This window comes from Quercus robur, chromosome 9 (assembly GCF_932294415.1).
Source record: "Quercus robur chromosome 9, dhQueRobu3.1, whole genome shotgun sequence".
NCBI classification, from domain to species: Eukaryota; Viridiplantae; Streptophyta; class Magnoliopsida; order Fagales; family Fagaceae; genus Quercus; species Quercus robur.
This window is the reverse complement of record NC_065542.1, coordinates 54,473,374-54,492,662: the sequence shown is the minus strand read 5'-3', so window position 1 is coordinate 54,492,662 and position 19,289 is coordinate 54,473,374. Positions and strand designations below refer to the sequence as shown.

General features: G+C 33.2%; 1 protein-coding gene across 1 annotated transcript; it reads left to right on the top strand.

Moving 5' to 3' along the window:
• Positions 1 to 14,108: 14,108 nt before the first annotated feature.
• Positions 14,109 to 17,510, top strand: LOC126700114 (receptor-like protein 33). The gene has a single exon (XM_050398130.1). It carries the CDS (start codon positions 14,199 to 14,201, stop codon positions 17,367 to 17,369), a length of 3,171 nt encoding a protein of 1,056 aa, XP_050254087.1. The 5' UTR covers positions 14,109 to 14,198; the 3' UTR covers positions 17,370 to 17,510.
• Positions 17,511 to 19,289: the final 1,779 nt, after the last annotated feature.

The following is a 19,289-nucleotide window of genomic DNA, read 5'->3' as shown; positions in this document are numbered from 1 at the left end:
ATTAGGTTCATTCTGCTACCATTTGTCACTATTCTAGGAAAATATTAACATCTGTGCTATATCCTAAAAGAACTAGTCAAATTACAATTGAGACCCCTCGTAATCACTTATATAGCCTAGATCCACTTAATACAAGCCTAATGTGAAACTTAATACACACACTCAAACAATTAAATACAATATAAGCAATCCAGGGTATCACATTAGCCATATATGATAGGTGTTATGTGGCCTTTCAACCAATTAGTCATACACTCTAGCTTTCATGACCATGACTAAAACGCATTTTCAAAATAGTACATACACGCTGCAATTCCACCATAAAGTTAACAATTATTTTTTTAATCATGACTTTTAGACTGATCTAGCATCACTGCAGGTTGTAACCATTTACAGTTAAGAGTTCCTTTGACATGGTTAGACATGAATGAAAGAACATCAATGCTTTGGAGATGAAAGCATTAAGTGGGAAATGTAAGTCAAGGTGCAGCTACTTTAGCTGGTATGGACTCTTTGTTATTAGAGACCTGCATTAAATTCCCATTTTTACCAATGGTCCCACAGGGGCGGCGCGGGGGGGGGGGGGGGGGGGCGGGGGGTGGGGGGTGTGGTGGAGGGGAGGTTGATGGGGGGCTTAAGGTTTCCTTGGATTACAGGTACATAGAAGTAGTTTAAGACAATCATAGAAACAATAGTTACTCTTTGAATTTCAGTGTCCGAGAGAGAAAATAAAGTAAAATAAAAAGAATGACAGGTAATTTATATAATAATTGGGGAACAACAGATAATACTAAGAAATTGCAATCAAATTTACATAGTTGAGAAAAGATTTTTCTTTTCCTTTTTTAGAAAGTTCAAATAATTATAAGGAATAAATTGATCCTAAATTACTCATTAATTTTCCTCTTAAAAATAAAATCACTTGTTAATTTAGTGCAGTGATATTTGCTTGAAGTGAATATAAAACAATCATATATTTACTTGAGAAGCTTATTTTTGGCTTGCCTTAATGATATAAAATAAAATAGAGTTTGATTATCTCATAGGGTTTTAAGTTTAACTCAAGCTTCGTGGGTTCAGTTAGCTCAATTGGTAAAATCTCTGATGGTTGTATAAGAGATCTGGGGTTCAATCCCCGCCTACACAAAAAACTGATTGGTGTCTTGGTCTGATGATAAAGAGCAATCATCAGGAGCGGATGCCATAGGTTAAAACTCTCTCTACAAAAAAAAAAAAAAAAAGTTTAACTCAAGCTTCTCCATTTATGCAACACAGGAACACTACCTACAAAAGTGGAAAATACAAAGTATATCCTCATGTAGTCATGGTTACATCACCATTTCTACCTACAAAAGTGGAAAATACGAAGTATATCCTCATGTATTCATGGTTACATCACCATTTCTAATCAATTATCAATTGTATTAAAAACTTAAGCTGTTAGAAAATAGTGAATTAATCATTTAATCTAACGCTCCCCCTTTGTGTGGCCTAAACTGAACTTATTAAATGGGGGCCAAACACATGAGAATTCTATAAATGGGATTTAAGATGGAGACAGGATTTGAATCCAAAACCTCTTGTTTTGATACCATGATAAAAAATTTTGATAAGTAATAAACTTCATTGAAATTGAAAAAGGTCAAAAAGAAAAAGAGGAACAGGGCACACAGGCAGTGTGCTAAGAGACAACAAAGAAAAAATCTAAACAATAATGAAGGTACAAGAATCAAGCATGTCAGGAAGAGACATGAAGGTAACAAAACCCGAAGCATTTTGCCCATCCTAACAAAGTCTGAAGGAAGAAAAGCTTCAACTCATGAATTCACCTTTCACCCCCTTTAAAAGTACGTGTATTCCTCTCCCTCCATATGACCCACATAAGAAAATGAGGAATCATACTCCAAATCAACTTAGTTTTGAGTCTACAACTCTTGCCTGACCAACTTGCTGTAAGATCCACAACCCCACATGGCATGACCCAATGATACCATGACAAATTACCAATTTTCTTAAATAATTAAACTAGTACAAAATGGTGAATTTGGTCATTCAATCTAAAAAAAATTCATTAATACATAATAGCGTACTGCACATGTGACATAACATAACATAACGTGCAAGTACAAGGGAGCATTACATGGACAAATTCATGACTTACGTTAGTCTGGTTACCGCTTTTGGCCTCTATTTCCAAATCATAAAATTAATATTAACTAAATTTCTAAAACATAGAACAAAAACACCCATGTCCTGCCAAAAAAACATGGAAATCAAGAGAATTCAACAAAATAGGAACACTTATAAGAAACAAAACACATGGTATACGTGTTTCACTTAACAAATCCATGGACAAAGATACCAACCAATTCACTATTCACGAAGATTCAAACAAAAACCAAGCTTAGATGGATAAGAAAAAGGATTAAGCATAAAGCCAATTCCAACCAATTAAATCCATCATCGAGCAGACATTAAGAGAACCGGGCTAGTGCAAATTTCACAGGAGGTACAAGCTGTTGCTACTGCAATTAAAAAGAAAAAACCAAATAGTTTTGCTTTAATTGTTTTTGGTTAGAAATTAGAATGCTTTACTAATTTTATAATAGTTTAGGAACAAAGCATTAGTACTAGACCTGTTTCTTTTTCTTTTCCAGACTTCCAGTTAAAATATCCGTCTTGCCCTTGGAATATAGCCCATGCCATATTTTCATCCTTAAAATTTAAAATGTTCTACATTTCATCCTTCCATCCACTCTCATTAAGTTTTTTGCCAACATGTTTGACAGAAGGGATAAAATTATAACCTTGATGATATTTCAGGGTCAAAAATAAAACCTAAATTATATTCATTTTGTTCATTTTCTTTTTCCATCTCTAAAACATGTATTCTGTTGGCCACGATAACAAAAACCTTAACAAAAGTGGACAAAATGACAAAATCACAGGCATTTTAATTTTTCAAGGACATAAATAGAAATTTTTAAATTTTAGAGATGAAAAAAATTGATTATATTTCAAAGATGAAAAGAATTTTCTGCCTTTTTTTTATAAGTAACTAAATTTCATTTAAAAAGTGCAAAAAGGGTACCATTCTAATACGTTGGAAATATAGAACTAAATCTTAGGGCATGTTTGGTAAGAGCAATAAATTGAAAATAGTAGACCTCACAAATTTGTCCAAAGTCTTCTATCTCTTAAATTAAAGAGTTTATCTTTATCACAAAAATATTGTCACACTTTAAATTTGAAACTTATCATTATTAAAAAAAAAGGTACATGAGCTCTATTCTCTTATCATTATCATAAAAAAAAAAAAAGTAATCTATAGATTCTATAAATTACTTTTTAAATTTTTTTTAAAAAATCTCAAAAATAGAAATAATCTTCCTAACATTTTTTTTTAAATTGTTTTTAAAAATGAGAACCAAACATGTGTAATGTAAAATTTATTATCTAAAAACTAGTTTTAATTTCAATTGTTTTCATACTGTTTTGAAAATAAAAACAAAAATCCTCCAACCAAATAGGCCCTTATCAAAAAAAAAAATAGGCCCTTATTATTTCTACTATTAGAATTTTGGAACTAAAACATTGCTGCAAATTTATAAAACATTATTCTAATTAGGTAAATATAAGGGCTCAGTATTTTTCCTCTCAGCTTCTCATGTATGGAGTTGGTAATTATGAGGGCCCAGTTTCAAGAATTAGGAAATTGACTACCAATTTAAGTATCCATGACTTAATTTCCCGTCTCTTACGCTTAATAAATTTCAGCCCAGTCATGATGCCTCCAAAACCCCACCAATTAAGACAACTGAAGAATCTCCTAAAGAGAAAGGAGCTTGTCATTGGATGGAGGTTTGTATGGATATAAGGCCGAGAGGGAGGATAAAAATTGACAGGGGAAGAAAATTGAGCAGGGGTTTCATTACATTCACTAAACCTTTTGTCAAGAGGACTTGCAGACAAGCTAGTTAGTCTTTAAAGTCAATATATTACCTGTCAAAATTAAGGCACTGCAAATTGTTGATGAGAGATGCAATAATTGAGTCATTCTTTCTAGGAAAAAGTTTTACTTTTGTGTAGTGTTGTTCGCTTCACGCTACTTCCAATATTATCAATTCACTATTTATTCTTTTTTGACGAAATGAGACTGAGGAAAGATAAGTAAGACGAAACTTTCCACTAATTTTTTCTTTTCTTTTTTTGAAAAAAATATTATTATTATTATTATTATTTGCTGTTTGTTTTTGATGGAGTGAGAATGTTGGTACTTGGTATAGGTATAGCTTATAATTATTTAAGTAGTATTCATGGTGCATGTAGTAGCTTGCTAGGATATAAAACGAATCATTTCCTAAATCTACATGTTGCCTTAGAATACAATCAGAGCAGGGGCGGCCCAACATAATTTGGGGCCTAAGGCGAAAAATTTATATGGGGCCTTTAATATGTAAATATTAATTAAACAAAATTATTTAATACTAATCAAATTAAGGTTAATTTGATACATTAAATACATAAATAATACCAACTAGACTAATGTTAATTTCATATAGAGAATTGAATATCATAGTTGAATTATAAATATTAATAAAAAGAAATAAAAATATATTATGATTGAAAAAGATACTTTTTTTGGATATAAGACGATGCATAGTTAAATAAAGTTGTAATCTAATTTTTAATTTTATATTTTGATTTTAAGAGAGAGAGAGAGATAAATATTATTTGGTGTATGGTTTTGTAGGATATTAATTTACAAAAATCAAAGTCTCAAACTCTTAGGGGAGATTAATCTATAATTGATGATTTAACACATTTGCAACATCTTTTTGAAATATTTTAGGATTTCAGTTGACTTAAGGTTCTATTGGTCTCGTACTTTGAGAGTCTTAATAGAAATGAAAAAGAAAAATGCGCTAATTAAAAGCACTATAAAATGTTCAAAATATAATGTGATATTGTCTCTCATTGATAAACTTCATCAATTTAACTAATGAATGTTTATATCACGTTTTTTGTGATTAATAACATGGCAATTTGTAAGCCAATAGTAAAATTTGTATATCACTAATAAAAAAAATGTACAACATTTAGAAAATATATATGATTGTATAAAAATTTGGGCTTTTAACTATGAAAAGTGGGGCCATTTTTTCCTAAGGAATTTTTTTTTTTTTTGGGTGGGGCCTTAGGCCTAGGCCTTGAGCCGGCCCTGAATCAGAGGCGGGATTTGTGGAAGAGATTGATTTATGTACTCAATCCCGCGACCACTGAGAAAACATCTAAGTTTTTTTTTTTTAGAATACTAAGTATTTTTAACACACATACACGAAAAGAGAGAAGAAGGTTTTTTTTAAAAACTTACAATGGTATATATCCAAAAAAACCTAACTCTTGGATACACAGCACAGGCTTTAAATTTCTTTTACTCATACTCATTTTCCAATGTGGGATTAACCCACTATTTTTTCTTTTGAGAATATTAAGTATTTTTAACACACACACACAGAGGGGAGAAGGTTTTTAAAAAAAACTTAAAGTGGTGTATATCTAAAATGGCCTAACTCTTGAATACACAGTACAAACTTTAAACCTTTTTTACTCACACTCATTTTCCAACGTAGGATTAACCCACTATTTAAGTTAGTATGTTTACCAAATATATATATATATATACAAGTTGAAGGGTAGATTTTGTTGTTGCTACGTTTTTATTTAGTTACATCAGCAACTACATCATCTACCTATTTTCAACACTCTCTTATATTTTAAAATTTTTTCTCTTTATTAATTTATCACCCTATAATTACACTTCCTTCAACATTTTCACTCGACTTTTACCTTTTCATCTCCCCACTACTCTATACCTCTTTTTTTTTTTCTTTTTTATGTGAACTACTCTATACCTTTTTTTTTTTTTTTTTTTTTTTTTTTTGAGAAGAAATATAGAACCACTTTATTGATCAATGAAAAATTAAGAAGTTACATCAACATAAACTAAGTAGGAAATGTCCGGTGGAACAGATTCCATCCAAACCGATAACGGGGAAGAATTTCTCGCTCTCCGAGCTAAAGCATGAGCTACACTATTGCTTTGCCGCCTAACATGAGAGAAAGTGCAGATTTGAAACAAACCCATTAAAGGCTTGCAGTCTTTTACAATATGTCCAATGCTAGACCGGACTGAAACATCACCCATTAAGGCTTTGACAACGAGTTCCGAATCTCCTTCAAAAATGGCCTGTCTCAAGCCCAGCTCCATAAAAATCATTGCTCTTCGTGCAGCCAACGCCTCAAGAACTTCCACTGTTGAAGGCATTTCAATTTTTTCTGCTAGTGAGCCCATTACTTGGCCCAACTCGTTTCTTATCACAACTCCAATCCCAGCCTTTTCCTCTTCCACAAAATATGCTCCGTCGTAGTTCGCCTTGTAAACGCCCTGTTCAGGTGGTGTCCAGCGCTGAGGCTGTATTTTTTTCCTCCCGGGTTTCACTTCAGTTCTTCCTTGAAATTCTGCTAGTAAAGCTGCTGCTGCTTCATAAAGCTTCTCAGGTGGCAAGCTTGGCTCATTAAAATGGCATTTGTTTCTTCTGCCCCAGATGAACCACGCTAATACCGTGACCAGCTCAACATTCTCCTCTTGCTGCCTTACGAAGAACATCAAGTCTGCAAATGATCTGAACGGAAGGTGTTGGTCCCTTAATTTCTTAAAACCGAGATCCCAGCACTGTCTTACGTTATCACACTCCCAAATAGCATGAATGACCGTTTCGTTTGCTCTCCCACAGCTGCTACACAGAGGTGAGTCAACAACTTTCCGCCGATATAAATTTGCTAAGGTTGGGAGGGACTCCATGCAAGCTCTCCAGCTGAAATGCTTCACTTTATTCGGAATCCGCAAACTCCAAACTCCCTTCCAGAAGTTCTTCAACTCATTTTTGTTTGACCCCGATGCAACCCCACTATTCTCCACTTCACTAAGCAGCTGATAACCCGTTTTTACCGAGTAACAACCATCTCGAGTCCGCGACCATACCAGGCAATCACTCTGCACCGTTCTGCATAAAGGAATGGCCTTGATTCTGTGAGTTATAAATGGAGCAATTTTTTGGTCAATCATTTGCTTATTCATTCTTTTGTTGTCTGATCAATGAGTGAATAAACAGTTAAATCATCTTCAATGCCTTGTGTGTGTGGAACTGCCTTTGCTGGAAAATACCCAGGAATCCAGTTGTCATGGAACACCTTAATCTTGGACCCATCACCCACTCTCCACAACATCCCTTTCTCAATAACATGCCTTGCTTTGAGGATGCTCTACCAAGCGAATGATCCCTTCTTGCTTCTTGCTTCAAACACCGAACCTGTGGGGAAGTATTTTGTGCTAAAAACTTTATACAATAGAGAAGTTTGGTCTATTTGTAGCTTCCACACTTGTTTAGCAAGCATAGCGTCATTAAATCTCACCAAATCTTTAAAACCCATTCCGCCTTCTAACTTCGGTTTGCATAAAACTTCCCAACTCTTCCAATGGATTTTTCTTTGACTACCACGTTCACCCCACCAAAATTTTCTAATTTGCATCTCTATTTCCTTGCACAAACCCACTGGCAATTTGAAACAACTCATTGCAAATGTAAGGATTGCTTGAACCACCGCCTTGAGCAAGATCTCTCTCCCCGCTTGAGATAGGATTTTTTCTTTCCAACCTTGGAGCTTGGCCCACACCCTTTCCTTAATAAAATTGAGGCTCTCCTTCTTCTTTTTTCCCACAACAGCCGGCAACCCAAGGTATTTTTCATACTCCTTAATTTCTGGAACCCCTAAGAAATTTAGAATCTCCTCCTTCTTGTCCTCTGTCACTGCTCTGCTAAAAAAGAGAGTTGTCTTTCCACGGTTTATTTGTTGACCGGATGCCCCTTCATATAGTGATAAAATGTGTTGGATAGCTTGCAAATCCTCCATCCTTGCCCAGCAAAATAATAAGCTATCATCTGCAAAAAATAGGTGAGTAATCTTTGGTCCATTACTGTTACAATTTCTTCATCTTTTCACATTACTTTTACCTTGACTCCTCTTCTCCTTATTTTATTTACTATAAAATTTGTTTTTCTTTCTTTTATTCAATCCATATTTTGATCACACAAAAAAGTGAATAATCTCTCTCTCTCTCTCTCTCTCTCTCTCTCTCTCTCTCTCTCTCTCTTCTTTTTTATTTGTGGATTTTTAGTTCTTTATTGCATCTCTACTTTAGATTGATAAGTTTTTTGTGTTGAGCTCTATTTTGGGTTGATGTGATTTAGTTGTGTTTTAATTTGTTATATTTACTTTTCTTTTTCTTTGATTAATAGATGTTATCCTATGACATTATATAATGTATAATGATATAATGTTATTCTATTACATAGCATGACTTGGATAATTTGGTATTTGCAACTATACATATTCTTTGGAGTATTCTTCTATTCAATTTCTTTTATATAAATTTCCTATTTCTCTCACGTTCTTTCCAAAAAAAAACTGATTATTCTCTCTCCCTCCCTCTTTCTCTCTTATTTATTCATTCTTGAAACTTTACTTTAGATATTAATAATGAGACAGTAATGAAGGTACAAAAATCAAGCATGTCAAGTAGAGACATGAAGGTAACGAAACTCGAACCATTTGCCTATTCTAACAAAGTCTGAAGAAAGAAAAGCTTTTAACTCATGAATTCACCTTTTGTCTCCTTCAAAAGTATGTGTATTCCTCTCCCTCCATATGACCCACATCTTATGTGGGATCATACTCCAAAGCAACTTAGTTTTGAGTCTACAACTCCAGCCTGACCAACTTGCTATACGATCCACAACCCCACACAGCATGACCCAATGATACCATGATAAATTACCAATTGTCTTAAATAATTAAGCTAGTACAAAATGGTGAATTTGGTCATTTAATCTAAAACAATTTCATTAATACAACATAGCGTACTGCACATGTGACATGACATAGCATAACAAGGGAGTATCACATGGTCAAAGTCATGACTTTCGTTACTCAGGTTACGGCTTCTGGCCTCTATTTCCAAATCATACAATTAATATTAACTAAATTTCTAAAACATAGAGCAAAAACATCCATGTCCTGCCAGAAAAAGCATGGAAATCAAGAGAATTCAACAAAATAGGAACACATAAGAAACATAACACATGGTATACGTTGTTCACTTAACAAATCCATGGACAAAGATACCAACCATTTCACTATTCACGAAGATTCAAACAAAAACCAAGCTTGGATGGATAAGAAAAAGGATTAAGCATTAGGCCAATTCCAACCAATTAAATACATCACCGAGCAGAACTTATAAATGAATCACATTAAGAGGGGAAGGGCTTGTGTCCAGTGGAAGTTTCCATTGGACACGTCAGGATTCTGACACGTGTCCGTAATCCAACGTGTACAGCGGAAATTTCCATTGGACACAAGCCGCAACCCATTAAGAGAACCGGGCTAGTCAAGATCCCAAACTCGACAACATTGAAGCCACTGTACTATGGGGAACGAATATTCCTAGGATTTACTACAAACATCAAGGGAGGTACAAACTGTTGCTACTGCAGATACACTCCAACCAAAAGGCTCACTTAACACACTCCCTATGCCATTGAGCCCTTGTAGCTTTTGACTAAAACCCATATATATAGCTTCAATAATACTACCCTAGGAACTTGAGACCAATTTCCAACACTATGGATACAGGAGGTTATAAACAAATTGATCTGATCATATAAATTTAGAAACAACCCCAGTTTTTTCACAATTAAAAAGAAAAAACCAAATTGATGCGCTTTAATTGTTTTAGTTAGAAAAATTAGAATGCTTTACTAATCTTATAATAGTTTAGGAACAAAGCATTAGTACTAGACCTGTTTCTTTTTCTTTTCCAGTTAAAATATCCGTCTTGTCCTTGGAATATAGCCCATGCTATATTTTCATCCTTAAATTTTAAAATGTTCTACATTTCATCCTTTGGTCCATTCTCATTAAGTTTTTTGCCAACATGTTTAACAGAGGGGATAAAATTATAACCTTGATGATATTCCAGGGTCAAAAATAAAACCTAAATTATATTCATTCTGTCTCTGAAATTTAGTTCATTTTCTATTTCCATCCCTAAAACATGTTAGCCACACTAATAAAAACTAAGTAACAAAAGTGGATGAAATTACAAAATCACGGGCATTTTAAATTTTCAAGGACATAAATAGAAGTTCTTAAATTTTAGAGATGAAAAACATTGATTATATTTCAAAGATGAAAAGAATTTTTGCCTTTTTAAAAAAAGTAACTAAATTTCATTTAAAAGGTGTAAAGAGGGGTACCATTCCAATACATTGGAAATATAGAACTAAATCTTAGGGCATGTTTGTAAGAGTAATAAATTGAAAATGTGGACCCCTCTCTTAAATTAAAGAGCTTATCTTTATCACAAAAATATAGTTTCACTTCAAATTTCATTATTAAAAAAAAAAAGGTACATAAACTCTATTATCTTATCATTAAAAAAAAAGGTCATCTACAAATTCTATACTTTTTGATTTTTTTTTTTTAAATCTCAAAAATAGAAATGGTCTCCCAAATAATTTTTTTAATTTTTTAATTTTATTAATTTGAAAATTATTTTTAAAAGTGAGAGCCAAACTGTATAATGTAAAATTTATTATCTTAAAGCTAGTTTTAATTTCAATTGTTTTCATACTATTTTGAAAATAAAAACAAAAATCCTCCAACCAAATAGGCCCTTATCATTTCTACTATTGGAATGTTGGAACTAAAACATTGCTGCAAATTTATAAAACATTATTCTGATTAGGTAAATATGAGGACCCAATATTTTCCCTCTCAGCTTCTCATGATGGATTTGGTAAATATGAGGGCCCAGTATCAAGAATTAGGAAATTGACTACCAATTTAAGTATCCATGACTTAATTTCCCGTCTCCTACGCTTAATAAATTTCAGCCCAGTCATGATACCTACAAAACCCCACCAATTAAGACAACTGAAGAATCTCCTAAAGAGAAAGGAGTTTGTCATTGGAGGTATGTATGGATATAAGGCCGAGAGGGAGGATGAAAATTGACAGGGGAAGAAAATTGAGCAGGGGTTTCATTACATTCACAAAGACTTTTGTCAACAGGACTTGCAGACAAGCTAGTTAGACTTTAAAGTCAATATATTCTGTGTCAAAATCAAGGCACTGCAAATTGTTGATGGGAGATGCATTAATTGACTCAAGGAAAAAGTTTTACTTTTGTGTAGTGTTGTTCACTTCACGATACTTCCAATATTATCAATTCACTATTTATTCTTTTTTGACGAAATGATGAGACTGAGGAAAGATAAGTAAGACGAAACTTTCCACTAATTTTTTCTTTTCTTTTCTTTTTTTTGAAAAAAAAATTATTATTATTATTTGCTGTTTGTTTTTGCTGGAGTGAGAATGTTGGTACTTGGTATAGGTATAGCTTATAATTATTTAAGTAATATTCATGGTGCACGTAGTAGCTTGCTAGGATATAAAACGAATAATTTCCTAAATCTACATGTTGCTTTAAAATACAATCAGAGGCGGGATTTTTCGAAACTAAAAATCATAAAGATCATTGTATTATATGATTTTGAAATGCATCTTCATATATCACGTATAATAAGTTATAACCCTAAGAATACCATCTTAAATACTTCCAATTTATGGAAGAGATTGATTTCTGTGCTCAATCTCACGACCAATTGCTTTTGGTGGATGGCACTTGCCATAACACTAAGCTGACATCTAAGTTAGTATGTTTACCAAATGTATATATATATAAGTTGAAGTGTAAATTTTCTTGTTACTACATTTTTATTAAGCCACATTAGCAGTTACATCATCCATATATTTTCAACACTTTCTCTCTCATTTTTTAATTTTTTTTCTCTTTATTAATTTATCACATTACAATTACACTTCCTTCAACATTTTTCCCTCACTTTTACCTTTTCATCTCCCCACTACTCTATACCTTTTTTTTTTTTTCTTATGTGAACTACTCTATACCTTAATGTTACAATTCCTTCATCTTTTCGCACTACTTTTATTTTGACCCCTCTTCTCCTTATTTTATTTACTATAAAATTTTGTTATTCTTTGTTTTATTCAATCCATATTTTGATCACACAAAAAAGTGAATACTCTCTCTCTCTCTCTCTCTCTCTCTCTCTCTCTCTCTCTCTCTTATTTGTGGATTTTTAATTCTTTTATTGCATCTCTACTTTAGGTTGATAAGTTTTTGTGTTGAGCTCTATTTTGGGTTTCTGTGATTTAGTTTTATTTTAATTTGTTATCTTTTCTTTTCTTTTTCTTTGATTGATAGATGTTATCCTATGACATTATATAGTGTATAATAATATAATATTATTCTATTACATAGCATGACTTGGATAATTTGGTATTTACAACTATACATATTCTTTGGAGTATTCTTCTACTCAATTTCTTTTATATACATTTCCTATTTCTCTCACATTCTTTCCCAAAAAACTAATTATTCTCTCTCCGTCCCTCTTTCTCTCTTATTTATTCTTTCTTGAAACTTTACTTTAGATATTGATAATTTTTTGTAGTTTTTTTTATCTCTACCTTGGGTATGTTTTTTGAGTTCCCCATCACATATACTCTTCCGCTCTTATAATTTTGGTTTGAGTTAATTCTTATATACCTTTTTTTTTTCTTATGTGAACTACTCTATACCTTAATGTTACAATCTCTTCATCTTTTCGCATTACTTTTATTTTGACCCCTCTTCTCCTTATTTTATTTACTATAAAATTTTGTTATTCTTTCTTTCATTCAATCCATATTTTGATCACACAAAAAAGTGAATAATCTCTCTCTCTCTCTCTCTCTCTTCTTTTTTATTTGCAGATTTTTAATTCTTTATTGCATTTCTACTTTAGCTTGATAAGCTTTTGTGTTGAGCTCTATTTTGGGTTGATGTGATTTAGTTGTATTTTAATTTGTTATCTTTTCTTTTCTTTTTCTTTGATTGATAGATGCTATCCTATGGCATTATATAGTGTATAATAATATAATGTTATTCTATTACATAGCATGACCTGGATAATTTGGTATTTACAACTATATATATATTCTTTGGAGTATTCTTCTACTCATTTTTTTTTTTTTTTATAAATTTCCTATTTCTCTCAAATACTCTCTCCCTCCCTCTTTCTCTCTTATTTATTCTTTCTTGAAACTTTACTTTAGATATTGATAATTTTTTGTATTTTTTTTTATCTCTACCTTGGGTATGTTTTTTGAGTTCCCCATCACATATACTCTTCCGCTCTTATAATTTTGGTTTGAGTTAATTCTTATATAGTTTTGGTTTGGGTAATATCAATCGATGAAATTTGATTATCATGATAATTTCCTTAAGAGAATAACAAATTTGAACCAAGAATTTGAAAATTAAAAAAGTTTAGTTGTACCCAGAAAGAAGAAAAGAAAGGAAAACATAGCACACTATAAGAAATGTTTAAAGAATATAGATCAATTCTAAAAAGAATAATATCAATCATACACACCCGAGTTTCTAGAAGAAAAAAACACCAAAATAATATAATGATATATTTGTAGAGATAAAGAGATGAAAAATACATTTAGAAATAGTTCAATTTTTAAGGAGAACAAATTATCTTCAATAAATTCAGATAGTCAATTATACATTATTCCACATTACAAACATTTATTTATTCTTTTGCATTGCTTGGTTTTGCGACTTATAAAAATTAATAGTAAAACAAAACTTGAACGGTTTATGCAATTGCTATATCAGCCCTTTCTTCTTCAATTTTTTTTTTTAATAATTATTTATATCAAGTCCTTTAAATTCAAGAAACCGACAGCATCTATAATATCCATTGAGGGTCCCAAAATCTGTTAATGGAATCGCACGTTCACAACCATGTATGGAAAGAAATTCCAGTCAATACTGACGGCTCTTAAGATTCAATCATAGCCCTTGAAAATCCAATTCGATTAAGGCCACATAAAAAAAAAGGGTGACTCCCACTATCTGCATTACTTCTTTGTGATTATAAACATCCTCTCATATCGATAGTTCTTCATCTGCTAATAAGATATTCAGCATTTGAAATATGAATCAATTCCTCCCGTTATTGCTTGCCTCTTGTTTGTTTTTCATTTCTCATTCTCAAATTACTTCTAATACTTCCTCTCAGCATGCTTGCCTCCCTGACCAAAGCTCTGCTTTGCTGCAACTAAGGCAAGAATTTATTGAAAAGAGAATTTCATTTGATCACGTTCGTTACTTTGATCACTCTGATTACATAAATTACTACAGTATTTCATATCCGAAGATGAAGTTTTGGAAGTCAGATACCGATTGTTGTAGCTGGGATGGGGTCACTTGCGATGCAGAAAATGGTCAGGTGATTGGCTTAGACCTGAGCAACAGTTGGCTTTGTGGGTCTCTAAAGTCTAACAGTAGCCTGTTCAGCTTGCCTCACCTTCAGAAACTCAACCTTGCTGTCAACAACTTCTCCTCCTCCACAATCCCATCTGAATTTGGCCAGCTTGTAAGGTTAACACACCTTAACCTCTCTCATTCCTTCTTATCCGGCCAAATCCCGTCCGAAATTTCATGGCTATCCAATTTGGTTTCACTTGATCTCTCTTTCAATTATAATTTTCTTGGTTATTTTTATTTGAATTTCAGAGTGATTGATCTTCAAGAATTTGTCCAGAACATTACAAATCTAAGAGAACTTCATCTGGATAAAGTGGAATTTTTATCGCCACTACCTCATTCCCTCACAAACTTGTCTTCCTTGACATCTCTTTCTCTCCTTGATTGCTTTTTGTTAGGCGAATTTCCCTCAAATATATTCTTGTTGCCCAAGATTGAAGTCATTGATGTGTCATATAACTTCATGCTCTCTGGTTTCCTTCCCAAATTTCAACATGGTAGTTCCCTAAAGCAATTGCATCTTTCCTTCACAAATTTTTCTGGAGAACTGCCCAATTCAATTGGCAACCTTAAGTGGTTGAGTGTTTTAGATCTTTCTCAGGCAAAATTTTCGAGAAAACTTCCCAATTCAATCGGCAATCTCAAGTCTTTGAAATATTTAGATCTTGATTTAAATAATTTTTCAGGGGCAATTCCACCTTCTATTGGGAACCTATCACAACTTACTTATCTTTCACTCCAATCTAACAGTTTTCATGGTCCACTCCCGTTTACATTGGCAAACTTTGCAAAACTCATTTCTCTGAAACTTGGCAGGAACCTTTTTCATGGGAAAATTCCATCATTCCTAGGAAATCTTACACAACTAGAGGTGTTAGACATTAAATTTAACAATTTTGAAGCCGGATTTCCAATTTCACTAACAAATATTACTCAACTCCATGCTATAAATTTTAAAGGAAATAAGTTGGAAGGATCAATCCCATCTGCAATAACTAGACTTTCTAATTTATCTTTTCTTGGCTTGTCATATAACTCACTCACAGGGGCCATCCCCTTGGTTTTGTATACAATGCCTTCATTGTTTGAACTTTCTCTAGATCAAAATCAACTTTCTGGCCCTCTCAAATTCCAAAATATCTCTTCATCACCATTAAAAGTCCTGAGATTGAGTGGAAACAAATTGAATGGACCGATTCCAAGGTCAATTACCAATTTCACAAAGCTACAAATTCTATATCTTTCTTCGAACAACTTAAAGGGCAAGATGGAGTTCAACATTTTCTTTGAGCTTAAAGAGCTTCAAGTTCTCGATCTTTCAGGTAACAATTTATTTGTTTCAACAAGAAATATTAATTCAACCCTCCCCAAGTTTTCAAATTTGCACTTGTCTTCTTGCAATTTGCATGAATTTCCTCATTTCCTACAAGCCCAAAATGAATTGCAATATTTGGACCTTTCCTACAATAACATTAGAGGTAAAATACCCAAATGGTTCTGGAATGTTGGAAAAGACACATTGCAATACCTGAATCTGTCTTTTAACCTTCTAAGCAGTTTTGAGCAACCACCAATAGTTCTTCCTTGGAAAAAATTGTTACTTTTAGACTTGAGATCCAATATATTGCAAGAGTCATTTTTTATTCCCCCATTGTCTACCGTTTACCTTTTTGCCTCAAAAAATAAGATGACTGGAAATATTTCTCCAATGATTTGTAAGTTGAATCATTTGCAAGTCCTTGATCTGTCTAACAACCAGTTCATAGGTCACATTCCACAATGTGTAGGTAACTTTAGCCGTTCTCTTTCAGTATTAGCTATGAGAAACAACAACTTTCAAGGAAACATTCCTGAAACATTTGTGAATGGATGTAGTTTGAGGACATTAGACTTGAGCAACAACCAAATACAAGGGAAGATTCCACGATCATTAGTTCGATGTAGAATGCTAGAAGTTCTGAATATTGCAAAAAACAAATTGAACGATACATTCCCTTTCTGGTTGGAGTCTTTGCCAGAGTTACAAATTCTTGTCTTGCGAGAAAATGGATTTTATGGTCCTATATGGGATCCTCATACCAAGTTTGGCTTTTCCAAGTTGCGTGTCATATGCCTTTCTCAAAACAATTTCTCTGGCAAGTTACCAACAGAATACTTCAGAACTTGGAATGCAATGTTAATGGACCCTGGCAAAAACAAGTCGCAATTTGTATATATGGGAACTAAGTCCATTTATTACAAAGACTCATTGACTTTAGTGGCTAAGGGAAGAGAAATGGAATTGGTAAAGATCTTGACTGCCTTCATAGCTATTGATCTCTCCAACAACAGGTTTTATGGAGAAATTCCATATAGTGTGGGGAATCTAAAGGGGCTAATTGTACTCAATTTATCCAACAATAGCTTTGTGAGCCACATTCCGTCATCATTGGGGAACCTAATTTTGCTTGAATCGTTGGATTTGTCTCAAAATGGACTCTCAGGTAAAATCCCTCAACAGCTAACAAGTCTGACATTTCTTGAATATTTAAACTTGTCTCAAAACCAACTTATTGGTCCCATTCCACAAGGTGGACAGTTTTTGACATTTCAAAGTTCCTCTTTTGAGGGAAACTTAGGATTGTGTGGCTTTCAATTGTCAAAGGAATGTGAAAATAATGAGACACCAACTTCTCAACCGAGCCATGAGTCATCATTTGGAGAAGGTTTTAATTGGAAAGTCGTAGTGATAGGATATACCTGTGGATTGGTAATTGGACTGGTTATTGGACATGTTGTCATCTCAAGGAGACCAAGCTGGTTTATGAGAACTTTTAGAGTGAATCTACATATGTGGTAATGTGAATTGACTGATAACTACACTTTTTTCTTTCTTTCTTTTTCTTTTTCTTTTTCCTTTTTTACCTTACTTGTTTTGGATTTATACCTATTGCAATAATTATATCTTTTGTGTCCAATAAGATAATCATAAGTTGTTTTAGTGAAATAATTAAATAATTACATTGATTGTAATAATTGGATTGCATTGTACAATAAGATGAGCATGCAGACTATAATCAATATTTTACTCAAGTATCTTCTCAAAAAATAAAAATAAAAAAGGTTACCACAGTTTAATAAAAATCACTAATTCTTAGGATAAAACTTAAGGTAACTTAAATGCAATATATTACATTCTCCAGTTAAAATTAAACACATCAATGTATTGAATTTAATTGTTATTGAAAAAAAATAACATTTATATTTTATGTTAGGACAAGTGTCCTAAAATCCAATTGTATGACATTATTTTATAAATAACAAAAGTTGTTTTATTTTCCAGGGTTATTTTTACATGAATATTTTTACATTATATTGCAATCCATGATATGCTTTGTATGTGATCTAGGTATGGGAACAAGATTCGCATACAAAATGTCTAAATTACAATTTTTTTGTAAACTCATGAACCCTAGTTCATAGTTGGTGATGAAATTAGGAATTTAATCTGTGAAGACTATAACGTATTTGAAATATGCTATATTATCCCTAGCAAGTATATAGAGCCCTTAACACAAAGTTTTACAGCTAAGTTGATTTTAACACTAAACTAATCAACATAGTCCAATTGTAAATGACTTAGCAAATTTCCAAACTAACTACACTACACAAACATAGTAGTATAGTAAGGTAAAGGAAATATAGAGGAAAGGAAGCAAACCACATATAACACCACAAAGTGTTATGGAAGAGGAAAACCCGAGCCTTGGGCACAAAAACCTCTCCCTCGACCACCCATCAAAAAACTCCACTAAAATGAATAGTTGCAGTACATGGATGACTATAAACCCTCTAAGCCTATATCTCCATGTGTACTTTAGCCCTCCAAGTTTTAGCTAGCAACAAACTCCCTAAGTCTTTTCTTCACCTAGCTTCCTAGAGTCACCACCGTTGAGCCGCCAACAGACAACCACCAAAGGATTAAGATTTGGATATGACTTCTCATATTTCCAATGCCATTCTCTCACTCACAAGGTCTATGTTTGTGAATGAGGAAGGTTTTTACAAAATCTCTATCAATGCAATGAAAGAGATGGAAAAGAAAGGTGGGAACTTGGTTTTTCTTAAGGAAAAAGCTCTCTCTTTTCATACATAGGCTTGCTTCAATTTCTCCCTCTTTTCTCATTTTTAGGGTTTGTTCAAACCTTATTTGAAGCCCCTTACCACGCCTCACAGCTGTGTGTGTGTGTGTGCTGGTAGATTGACAGTGGATAGTTTCAGTGTAGAGTACAGAGATCACGCAACTCACGACTTGGTCATCCCCTAAGGTTGTGTGCTAGTAGATTGACAGTGGATAGTTTCAGTGTAGAGTACAGAGATCACGCAACTTGCGACTTGGTCATCCGCTAAGGTCGCAAGATGGTTGTGAGGTGTATGATTGCACTCTCAGCCAAAACCCAGCCACATGGATTTCGTAGGCAGTCTGGGTCGCGAGATGGTTGCCTCTAGGCCACGAAATCTCTATCTAATGCTACTTCCAATCTTCAAGGAGAGGCTCAAGTACTCTACCCTAATTAACATGTAAACCCAGGAAATAGTATATTAACAATAAAAACATTACAAACAACTTAGGTAAATTTTGAGCCAATTAATCCATTGGATTGGATTAAGGACTTATATAAATTAAGTTACCAAATGATGCTCCTTGGGTGGAGAAAATACACCAAGTTTTGGGTGTATGTTTCTCTCCACTCAAAGCTAGTGAGACCCACAATTGATG